Here is an 11,636-nt window from a genome sequence, read left to right on the forward strand (position 1 = left end):
GGCCGCCCCGGGCTGCTTCCACACGGGGACCAGAGTTAGGGAAGGCTTCGGACGTGTCTGACAGATTCAGCGGACAGGTCAACAGTCTGAGGCCTCAGGGAGGGGAGGGAAGTGAGGACTTGAGGGGGAAAACAGGGTGAAAAGAAATCCAAGAAGCAGAACAATTCTTCAAACTGATGAGCACCGAGACAGGGCGGGAAGCGGGATGTGCCATCTCTGTCCCATAATCCATCTTCAATATGAAGATGTGTTGCTGCCTCGCCGCTCCAGGACACGGGACGAAAAGCTGGGCTCCCTCTCGGCATGAGTGCCTCCGATCCAGGGAAGGGCGGCCCGTCCCGTCCTGTCCCAGGCGACCGTCCGAGGCAGAGGAGTGCCATGTGAAGGGGGAAACGGGAAGCCGGGCTGCACCGCAAACTGAACCTGGTTGGCAGGTTCCCTCGGTCCGTTCCAATGCAGAGTTCCCTGTGGTCAAACCTGCACTGGGAGCGTCTGGTTCATCTGCAGCCTCATGTCCTGAATGCTGCTCAGGATCTTCTTCTGGTGCCCTGCTAGCGTCACCCCTATCCTCAGCAGGTCTCTGCAAGGAGAAGGTGAAGACTCAGCTCCTGCCAGCAGCAATACCAGCTGCCCCATTTAGCTATTGCTAAATGGTGGCCCTGCCCAATTTAGCTACTGCCAAGGGACCCTCATCCATCTTCATTACAGCCCTCTGCCAAGCTCCACCATCCCTCTAACACCACAGGGGACTGCATGCTGAATCCCAGAGCTTCTCTCACTTGGGAAAACTCCATGCACAGCTCAGCCCTCCACATGCTCAGGCTGGAGGAGCTTGCTGCTGGAGGCAAGGGATAAAGCAGCCACAGCCCTCTCCCTCCTCCTCAACCAGGGACTTACTCTGCTGTCATCTGGGCCACCAGGTCGAAGGAGGCAAAGCCAGCGTTGACAAAGTTCTCCTTGTACCGTCCCATTTTGATGGCATCCAGCCAGTCTCCCACAGTGGTGAAGGTGGTGTAATCTGGGACGGTGCGGTCCAGGAGTGGCTGGGAGATGCTAAAGGGCAAGAGAGCCACAGGTCACAGGCAGCAGGAGACAGAGAGATGTAACTGGAAGTGGGGTAAGATTTCTTGACCCTGCCCTCCCACATTTCTAGACTCAACCCCTCCAGCTTTCCCCAGGCTTGGGGGAAGTGCTGGCTGGAGGCAGGGATGCCACTGACCCAGACTGGACACTGGCGATGACTTTCAGGCTGGCAGCATTGCGGATGAGCTTGTCCAGCGTGTTGACAATCTGTGCAAACTTGGGCCGCAGATTGCGGTCCCGCACCCAGCAGTCCAGCATCAGCTGATGCAGCGCTGTGGGGCAGTCCATGGGGGGTGGCAGGCGGTAATCCTGCTCCACTGCGTTGATCACCTGCGGAAAGACAAGCAGAGGCAGGCTGTGAGCTACCTGGGCTCCCATGGGCAGCACCAGCTTCCCACTTCCCAGGGAGCACTTACGTCCTGGTTGGACATGTCCCAGTAGGGTCGCTCCCCGTAGGACATCACTTCCCACATGACGATGCCATAGCTCCACACATCGCTGGCTGAAGTGAATTTGCGGTAGGCAATGGCCTCAGGAGCTGTCCATCTAATTGGGATCTTGCCTCCCTGCACGGATACACAACTCAATCATTTAGCACACACCTGGGGTGTCTCCCCCCACCCCCAGATTGGTGGATCCCCATAAGTGTCCCATACCAGGGAGCTGGTGTAGGTGGGATCAGCTGGATCATCCTCCAGGAAGCGAGAGAGCCCGAAGTCGGACACTTTGCAGACCAAATTGCTGTTGACCAGGATGTTGCGGGCAGCCAGATCCCGGTGCACATAGTTCATCTCCGAAAGGTACTTCATGCCGGCGGCGATGCCTCGCAGCATTCCCACCAGCTGGATGACTGTGAACTGCCCGTCATTCAACTGCCATAGGAGAGATCAGAGGGGTTTGCAACACCCCAAATGGATCGGGGAAGGATCCCAATGTGGTACCACCACCTTCATCCTTCCTAGAGCCCCACCTCTTCCCCACGCCACGATGTCTATGCACAACTTAGCCCTGGGGATGCTAGCATGACAATGCAGAGGGATGGAGAAGGAGGGCTCAGAGCTGCAGCCCCCAGCTGGGGCAGGAGGGGATGGATGCTCACCCGGAGGAAGGAGTCGAGTGCGCAGTTCTCCATGAACTCCGTGATGATCATGACAGGGCGGCTCTTGGTCACCACACCCTCCAGGTGGATGATATTGGGGTGGTCGAACTGCCCCATGATGCTGGCCTCACTCAGGAAGTCCCTCCGCTGCCGCTCCGTGTAGCCCACCTTCAGTGTCTTGATGGCCACAAAGATCTCGCGGCGGCCAGGCAGCTTCAGGCGCCCACGGCACACCTCGCCGAACTCCCCTGCAGTGGGGAGGGAGAGAAGGGGGTGGCACAGTGAGCCACACGGCAGGGTGAGGCAGCAGTCTCAGCACTGCTGTGCCCAGCCCTGGGACTTGCCTGCTCCAATGACCTCCTCAATTTTGACACAGGAGATGTCAATCTCTTTGGCGAATTCCCGGATGGCTTCATTGGGGTCCTCATAGGTGAAGGGGTCAATGTAGACCTTCATCCCAGGGGTGACTGCAAGGGCAGAGAAGTCATCACCAGGAGGAACACAACATGGGTGACAGACGCCAAGCCAGCTTGGCTGGCTGTCAGCCCATCCCTCCCAGGCCCTGGCTAGCGAAGCCTGCCCCTTCACTTGCACATGGGGCAGGAATTGGGAGGGAGCAGGATTTGGGAGAGGGCAGGCAGAGCCCATTTGCTGGGCTCTCACACTCACCGTATTGCTGCAGCTTTTCTGTGTACTCGGGGTCCGTGCTGTTGCGTTGCTTCCTGCCCAAAGGAGACGAGAGGAGGTGTTCAGTAACCATCCCTTTCCTGATGGGGCAAAGACATTCACTACCAGCTTGAAAATCCCAGCACAGACAGCTTATGCCAGAGAGCTTCCCCTCTGATGTCCTGTGAGCAGAGCCGTCCCTCCGCTTGAGGTGCAATGGGAGAACATGGCCTAGTTGTGCTGAGTGAGGATGGCAGGAGCTCCTGGGGAAGCAGTGATGCACAATCCTCCCACAGGACCTCTGCTATGGTACCCGTATGCGACAGGTCCAGTCCTTCATTCTCAGACTGGAGCTGCCAGAGCTCTACCCACAGGCAAAAGGGAAAGCTCTGAGGCAGACATAAGCAACCCCGAAATCCAGCTCTGAACTCCCTCCTCCCTGCAGAGCCAGTACCTGAAGCAGACGATAGCGATGATCACCACAACGATGACGAATAACAGCCCCGCAGTGGCTGAACCCACAATCAGAGGCAGCTCCTGGAAAGTCTTGCTGGTGGAGCCTGACAGAGGGAGAGGCAGGAATCAAAGTCAAGCTGGGGAAGGAGCATGCATAGTAGGGCTGGGGGACAGAGGCAGCCCAGCCCTGGTACCTACCATCCTCTGCAGTTGTCTGAAATTCCGTGGCCCGGGGGGGGGTTGTGCCGCCCGTACCCAGCCACTGTACGTGCCCGGACCTGCACCATGTACCGAGCATTGGCCTTCAGACCGTCCAGCTTCACTGAGTTCTTCTGGCTGGTGACTGTGTTGGCAATGCCATCGCTCTGGCCTTGCTGTAGGGGAGACATGTGGATGTCACCTCTATGAAGCAATCCCCCCTTTGCTGACTCCCACATACCCCAGGCACCATCTCTGCAGGGACCGCTTTTGCCACAGTGCTGATGACCAGCTAGAAGGGCTGGAGGAAGAAAAAGGCTGCTCTGTCTCCTGCTTTACCTTCTCTGAGTACTTGATCTCATAGTCAAGAATGATGCCGTTGGGTCTCTCTGGGGGAGTCCACGACAGTGTCATGCTGTTCCCGGTGCTGCTGTGCAGGTGCATCGTAGGCACGGCAGATGGGGCTAGGAAAGAGGGGAGAGAAGGAATGAGCCATCTGTGCTAGGCTACCCGCCTCCACCATCCCGCATTGTCATGGGTGACTCTCTGCCTGGGACCTGCTCAGATAACCTTGGTGGAAAGGCATCAAAAAGCTTTGAGACTGGCTTCCCACAAGTCTCCGTAGAGAGCTGTGATATCAACATCTTGCATATCTAAGGTGATAAGGGATCAAGGGGAGCCTCAGAATTAGCACAGGGGTAACTTTACCCCCCACCTAGCTGCAAACTGGTCTGGGGAAGCAAGCCCGAACTGGGGCTCCCTCACCTCCTCCACTTGCCAGGAGCTCCACACTCCACCCCACCGACGAGACCCGTGAAATCAGATCAGAGCGCGGCGGCTGGAGATTACCAGCACGCTGGAGCTGGGCCAAAGTGGGAGGAAAGAGGGAACGGCAGAGCACTTGGCTGGCTGCGAAGGTTTGGGCTGGTGCTGAGCCTTCCCAGGCCCACAGGGGAGAAACCTCATTTCCTTCCTCCTCCCTTCGCAGTAGGCACAACATCTCTGGGGTAGGTCTAGGAGATCCAGAGCTCTCCAGAGCGTCTGCGAACCCTGCCCTTCTCTGCTTGCATGCATTCTGATCTCATCTCCTCCAGGGACACGTGTTAAACGGAGAGGACAATTTACGCAGGGGATTAGAGGCAGGCGCAGAGAGCCAGTAACACGGCATCAAAAAGGACTGCAGCCTCCAAGGCTTGTCAGCAAGAAATCCCTGCTCTGCTCTGCAGCAGAGAGCCAGCCCCCATTCTCCAGCAGCAACACTGACCTGCCTGGTTGGTGGTGATGTTGACAGAGGCGAAATGGGGAAGGTAGGGGCTCTTGTTGGAGATGCCATTCACGGCTTGGATCTCAAAGGTGTACTGGGTGTGGGCCATCAGGTTGCTGATGTAGATGCGACGCTCGGTGAGGCCGAGCTGGCGTGGCACGAACTCCACGTTGTCGTCACAGCGGGTGCACAGGTGCCGCTCCACGCTGCACTTCTTGCAGATGACATTGTAGAGCAGGTCATCACGCCCGCCCGTGTCCTGTGGCTCGCTCCATTCCAGCACCAGCGATGTCTCGTTCACGTTGGAGATGACGTTGCGGGGGGCAGAGGGCACGCCTGTAGGGAGAATGTGGGGGTCAGGAATGGCGTGGCCCTGTGCCCTGCTCACCTCTGGAGTGAGCACGGCACACTTCCTGCACACCAGCTGTGGATCCCCATCACCTCCACAGCTGTCCTCGCCTCCCCTCCTTGCCCAGGGCAGGACTCACTGGTGCAGGCGCTGTCCGCGGCATCTGTGTCTGCCCGGAAAAAGCCATTTCGACAAGTGCAGACCATTGCTGCTCCAGAGGTGGTCCGGCTGTTGGGAGGGCAGGGAGAGCAGGGACCTTCTCCCTGCTTAGACTTGAAGGTTCCCGGGCCACAGGCTGGAGGAAGGGAAAATAGACTTGAATTATAAAATGCACCCAGAAAACATTCCTCACCCTCCTTCCCAAGGCTGGGCAGACCCTTCCCCACTGCCCTGCCAAATCTCTAATCAGAGGCTTGAGGTACAGAGGCCACCTACAAGCCTTCCCAATGCCATCAGCCGTGCCCAGGGGTGCAGGGCCCCTGTCTGGGCCAAATGGGTGAGAGCGGGCTGCTGATACAAGGCAGAGGCACCCACCAGCACAGGCACAGCTCTGCCCCAGAGATGCTGTGCTCCAGCATCAGACCCAGGGCAGCTGGAGATGTGAAGAGCTGGTTGACACCAGCAGCATGGGGGTCAGGGCAGGTCCTGCTAGGAGAGCACATCCTCAGTTTTGTTTCTTCACTGCACTTCCCCTGCTGGTTCCCAAGCCCAGAACCCTCCATCTGTAGGAATATGGCTGGGAAGGAAAAGAACCCGCAACCACGCGCGTGGCCCCTGCGAGAGGCCTCTATGGCACAAAATGCAGCCACTCAGCCCCAAACTTTCTGCCTCGGGCTCTTCAGCCACTCCTGAGCCCCGAGGCAGTGGCACCTCCTGAGCCCTGCTCAAGTGGAGTACTGAGAGAGATTAAAACATTCCTGCAGGTCCTTGGCTAAAGAGCTGCTTCAGCATTGCTGCCATCTCCTACCCCCGCTTCCAATCAGGGTCCTTCAAGGAGCCACAAGTCCTGGGATCCGTCCCGGTTGGCACCAGGGGATGTTTGGTTGTAATGAGGGGCACATGAAAGGATTAACAGCACTTGAGCCAAGAAGCAGAGTGGGCTCAGGAACCCAATGCATGCCTCGAAATAGCCTGATTTATCACAGTGCTGCCCCTGGAAGCGGGTCCTGTGCTCTGAGTTTGCAGCCGGATGAAGCAGCAAGAGACCTGCTGGTGCTGGCTCTGCTTCGGTATCACTCTGTGCCACAGGTGGGGGCAGCACCAGCACTGCTGGCCTCAAAGGAAGAAGTATCTTCCTCTCTCTGCTGAGGTTAGGACAGCTCCTGAGGGTGCGCAACCGTTCCGGCAGCCCAGTCCCACCTCCCATGCCTGTCCCACATCACCTGTAAACAGGGGCAGGTTTCCTGGTACTTCACCAGGCTATGGCAAGCGGAAGTTTCCTGCTATTAGGCATCTCCTGACACCCTCCGTGGAAGTTTTCTGGCTGGTTGCAGCCCCACGTGTGGGGCGTGGAGTGCTGCTGAGTCACACGCTGCCAGGCCGGCCCCATAGGGACCCACACACAGCTCTGGGGTGTTGGGGAACATGTGAGGAGCCCCGTCATGGGGGGAGGCACCCCACTGCTGACCAGAGGACCTGTGGAACCTGTGCTCTCCAGTTTCCCTGCTTGGATGGGCAGCAGGAACCGCTTCTGGCTTCCAGGGTGTGAGCCTCCCAGCAAGGAGACTCCTCTTTGGTCAAAACAGGACCAACCACACAGCTCGACTCACTCCAGCTCCTTCACCCGAGTTCACCCAGCCTCTGGGCCTTCCCTTTGGAAATGAAAGCTTAACCCATCTCAGCTGCACAGGCTGGAGGGCAAAGGAGTGCACAGACCTGCTCCTCTCTGAGCAATGGAAGCTCCCGACCAGCCCGTCCAAGGCTCCTGTCCCTCAGCCCAGGCTACCCTCACCACCACAAAATGCAAAGACGTGGACAGCAGATGCCCAGAGGTAGCGGAGCAGCCTCAGCACAGGCAGACGCACCCCAGCCGGAGTCCCAGGCGGTTCAAACTCGGTGGATGCAGATTCACACATAAGGAACGAGATTGCTGAGGAATAAGAGATGACTGAAACCTCTTGGACAGGAACGTTCTGGGCTCAGAAAGCTGCCAGACATGCTTCGGTTATGGACAGGAGCCCAGATCCATCAGGGACAAAACCCCCTGAAATAACAGCCTTGTTTAGGGGGGAGAGCGAAGCTGGAGCCACCAGAGCTTGTTGAAGCCGACAGCCCAAGCATGGCATGGCATCTGGGGACAGAGAGTTGCCCTGCAAAGGATGCAGGATGGATGATGACACTTGGTACCCAGTGACAGCTGGTGCCTGGTGGGCTATGGGCATGGAGGGGGACAGTGGCCTCCTGTGCAGGGCGGAAAGGACAGACAGAGCCGTCCTCGGGCAGCTCTTTGCCATCACACAGGAGGGCCCAGTGCAGACACAGGGATGAAGGTCATTTCTTCACACTCTCATGCCACTGTGGCAGGAGGGAGATAACCCATGCCTCAGCCCTGCTAAGCAGAAGAGCAGGAGAGGAACCAAGGCCCAGATGCACTCTGGTGTTGAAGTTTCCAACTCTGCTTAATAAATCAGAGCTTAAAGACCTAGGTGGCAGTGTGACAGCTATCAGCCGCCACATTTGAAGGCTGTAACCAAGCTGAAAGCTGATCCCAGGTCCCCAGTGGATAAGCCACTGTGTCATCTCTTCTCTGCAAGAAACTGCCTGCACAACAACCACTGTCTTGGCTGGCATGCTGGGGAATGAGCCTGGGAGCTCCAGAGCGGGAACGTGACTCCACCCAGCTGGAGCCAGGGAGCCAGGCTCCCCTCTCCCTACTGAGAGGTTTGCATAAGCACTTTTCCTGCACTCAAACAAACTAACAACCCTGAATCTCAGCACACAGATCACACCTCCTGGTGCCGGGATGCAGTTACCTTTGGGGAGAACATGACAGTCACTGACAGCCACAGGATAACAGGTCAGGGAACCAAAGCAGAGCTCCCCGGCCTGAGGAGGAGCTGCTGGTTTGACAGGAGGGAGATGTAGCCTGGCCTGACAGTGTGGATCAGCTGCGGGGGGGATTTGTGTGGGGTGTAGGAGGGAGAGGGACAGTAGCACAGCTCTGGGGCTGCTGCAAAACTGCCTCTACAGCATCTACAGAGCGTCACACACCCAGCACGGCACGGCACCCACCACTGGCAATCCAGCTCCTTCTGCCTACTCCAGGGCCTGATCCTGCCTCACAGAACTGCAGCACAGGGCTAGGGGAAGACAAGGGCACTCTTCCCAAAACAATCTCCACCCTGGTGAATAAAGTCCAAGGGAGGGAGCCGAAAAAAACACCGAAATAAAACCCTTCTGGCAGCAGCAGCGAGCAGTGACTCATCCCGCAGGCAGCCTCCATCCTTGCATGGGATGCGGGCAAGCAGCAACAAACCCTGCATGCATCCCCAAAATTTCAGAGTGCCCTCCCTTGGGAAAGGGAGGAAGCGAGGGATAGCCCACAGCACATCAGAAAATACCAGCCCCAAACTACCCTGTTTCAGGTCTCGGCCTCTTTCCCATCCACATGACGCTATTCCAGCCCAGGCAGCATCCTTCCAGCTATTTCTCTCCTTGTAGGACCAAAGCAGAATGCCTCACTTGAGCCTAGATAAATTAAACTGATCACATCCCTTTGTCCAGCAACCCTGTAATTTCTTTAAAGGCAGCAATCGAGTTTGCCTGGGACGATCTGTGCTTTATGAACCTGCACGGCTCGCTCCCTTCCCACTTTCGTAAGCGGCTGCAGATGGTTAGAGCTGTGGAAGCAGCAGCCTGGCTACAACCAAGGTGGTAACTCTAGTTTTAAGTCTCTCTTAAAAGGCACTTGATCTAGGGGGGAAAAAAAAAAAAGAAAAATATCACCCTCCGGGTGGAAATACTTCAGACTAGCACAGTCCAAAAGCGAATGGAATAAAAATGCTTGGAACATGTACTTGGTTTGCTTATGGTTGGTTTCTCATCAATCTTATGATTTGGCCTGTTGATGGGGAATTTTTTTTTTTTTTTTTTTTTTTTTTTTTTAAAAAAGAAAAAAAAAAATTCAAAAAGCAAAGCTGCCTCTGGAGCCACAGCAGGTCACAGGCAGGGCGGCAGGGGCATATTTCCTCGACTGTGTTACAAGTAACCCATTGTGGAGCTGCCTGGCTGTAAACCCGCAGCTCTCCCCTGCCTGTGCTGCTGAGCTGCCTTTGATCTGGGAGCCGGGGCAATTAATAGCAGGCAGTTTCACTTCCTGGGTTTCATGCAGCAAGCCCGTGTTGCAATGCAAAGCTGCAAACAGTTGGCAAGTGTAATGCTTGCTTGGCATTTTTTTTTTTTTTTAATACAGGGTGATGTTTCCATTAGTCACTGATTGCACGAGAAATTTATTTCTGCAAAAATTCAGGTTTTGGCCTCAGCCTGACCTGCTATCACCTACTGACAGCACCCAAACATGCAGTGCCTAGTGCCATCAGAAAACGGACGTCAAAAAGGCTGAGAAATAGGTCAGAAGAGAAAGTCTCAGTCCCCATCCTGAGCAGGGTGTAGGCTCTAAGGGCACTGTGGCCCCTCTTCAGGACCCCCCATGGGATTGACTGCCATGCAAGGAGGGGGCTCACTGCTAGCGCTGGCATAGAAGCCAGCCAGCCCCCAAACCTTTCTGTCTTTGGGTGAAGCCCGCAACACAAGGGGTGCAAACCCTGGTGAATTCGGCATGGGGAGCACACGCCCGGGAGCATTTTCGGAGAGGTGCCGTACACTGAGTTGCTCTGTGTTGGGAGCCACGCACTACTCAAAGGGAACTCCCACCACTTACCTGTGCAACATGGAGAGCACCTTGACACCAAATCCCCCCAGTGGTTTGAGTGCTTGCAAACCAAAAGGAGGGGGATGGGGCTGAGGAAAGGCTGAACCCCTGGGGCTACAGGGGATGAAAGCAGGGCACCCCTGCCTGAGGAGGCATGAGGGAACCTTCATCCCCCTCCCTGCTCAGCAGCTCCTCTTCGTCCTGCAAGAGCTGCCTCTGCAGCTCTGCGTGGCAGGGAGCCTGTGGGAAGCAGCACAACCCCCAGAAGGGCCGTGTGCTAATTAAATAAAGATAATGAGGCTGAGAATGAGATGCCAAATCAATGCTGTGGCAACTCAGGACTAGAGCGCCAGATACCAGCCCGGCGTATCGCATTACAAAGCATGCCAAAGAAACTGCCTTCAGCCGGGCGGGATGAGCCCTCGGCTCCCGAGGGACCGGGATACAAGCTGCATTGTAACAGGTCTGAATGCAAGGTCTAATCCTGGCTCTGGATGGAGATAAAGAGGAGGAGGAGGCGATCTTCAAAGGCCACTCAAAGTCTCAGGAAAGGGAGAGATTTACAACAGGGCTTATCCCATCTAAGCAGTAACTGGGTATTGTTACTTATTAAAATGCCATCTGGCACTCCGAAGTGCTCCTCACCCGCGTGGTGAAGGCTTGGCGGGCTCCCTGGGGCTGAGTGCCGCAACCCCAGCTCCACAGGTCTGCATCCGCACTGCTCCCCACGCTGCAGGGGCTGAGCGCCTTCTTGGTGGTGCTGGGCTGCTGAAGCGGGGTAAGGGAACTACTAGCTGAGAGCAGAAAAGGGAGCTGCAGCTCCAGTTTCTCCCAGCCCTTCTTCAGCTGTTTCCACTTAAAACACACGATCACATGGCGGAAAAATTTGATCCTACAAGCGCAGCGCAACTTTCCCAGAGAAACGTGAGGACACCACCGCTTCTGCCTAGTGAGAAGGCAGGCTGCCGGATGGAGACGTGCCCACAGCTCAGTGTGGCTTCCCTGCACACTGGGGAAGAAGCTGGGGCCTGGTGATATCAAGGACATCAAAGGCGCTGAGAGAGCTGCCGTGTGGGTGTCTGCCCCTCTGGGGGGATGTGGAGAGTGAACCTCGCTCTGGGCTGCAGCGGTGCCCCGAGCCCAACACAAGCTCTTTGTCCTGCCTTGGAATGACCCTGCTGGCACAGACCAGATGCTCACTGGATACTGTGTCACCTTGTGCCCAAACCCCCCCCCCCCACTCTGTATGGTCTAAGATCACCCAGTCCAAGCAAGAAGGAAAACAGCTCCCCAGGAGCACAGACCCCAGCACACACTTCTAAGCATGGGCTCTTAACCCAGCAACGAATGCCTGGCACTGGTGTCCACCTGCCCCAGGAGGAGCCAGATAGGCTGATGCAGGGTGCCAGGGCACCCAAGCTGGGGCTGTGCTGGAGTCTGGTCCCTCAGGCTGAGCTCTCCCCAGCCAACCGCAACAGCATGCCAATAGCTACACTGCTTCCAAAACGAATGGGGAGGCCAGCCTGGCCCGAGACCCACATCTCAGGCCACTGCAAATTGCATCGCCCCTGCCAAGAGCAAAGGGCTGGCGCCAAGCATCCTGTCATCAGTGAGCACAAGGCATCCAATACTGGGGGCCGAGTCAGTGTCC

The 11,636-nt window shown here is 56.6% G+C and overlaps 1 protein-coding gene across 1 annotated transcript in view; it reads right to left on the minus strand.

Moving 5' to 3' along the window:
- Positions 1 to 11: 11 nt before the first annotated feature.
- Positions 12 to 11,636, minus strand: part of LOC104407618 (ephrin type-B receptor 3-like) — a 14,041-nt gene continuing 2,416 nt past the window's right edge. Inside the window, 14 exon segments of the mRNA XM_010016943.1 lie at positions 12 to 580; positions 898 to 1,053; positions 1,220 to 1,413; positions 1,500 to 1,649; positions 1,740 to 1,955; positions 2,183 to 2,430; positions 2,527 to 2,649; positions 2,852 to 2,904; positions 3,303 to 3,408; positions 3,503 to 3,530; positions 3,532 to 3,678; positions 3,842 to 3,966; positions 4,767 to 5,102; positions 5,255 to 5,410. Coding sequence (XP_010015245.1) covers positions 472 to 580; positions 898 to 1,053; positions 1,220 to 1,413; positions 1,500 to 1,649; positions 1,740 to 1,955; positions 2,183 to 2,430; positions 2,527 to 2,649; positions 2,852 to 2,904; positions 3,303 to 3,408; positions 3,503 to 3,530; positions 3,532 to 3,678; positions 3,842 to 3,966; positions 4,767 to 5,102; positions 5,255 to 5,410 — 2,147 coding nt within the window. The 3' untranslated portion in view covers positions 12 to 471.

The sequence above is a fragment of the Nestor notabilis genome, unplaced genomic scaffold (assembly GCF_000696875.1).
Source record: "Nestor notabilis isolate BGI_N333 unplaced genomic scaffold, ASM69687v1 scaffold19186, whole genome shotgun sequence".
NCBI lineage: Eukaryota > Metazoa > Chordata > Aves > Psittaciformes > Psittacidae > Nestor > Nestor notabilis.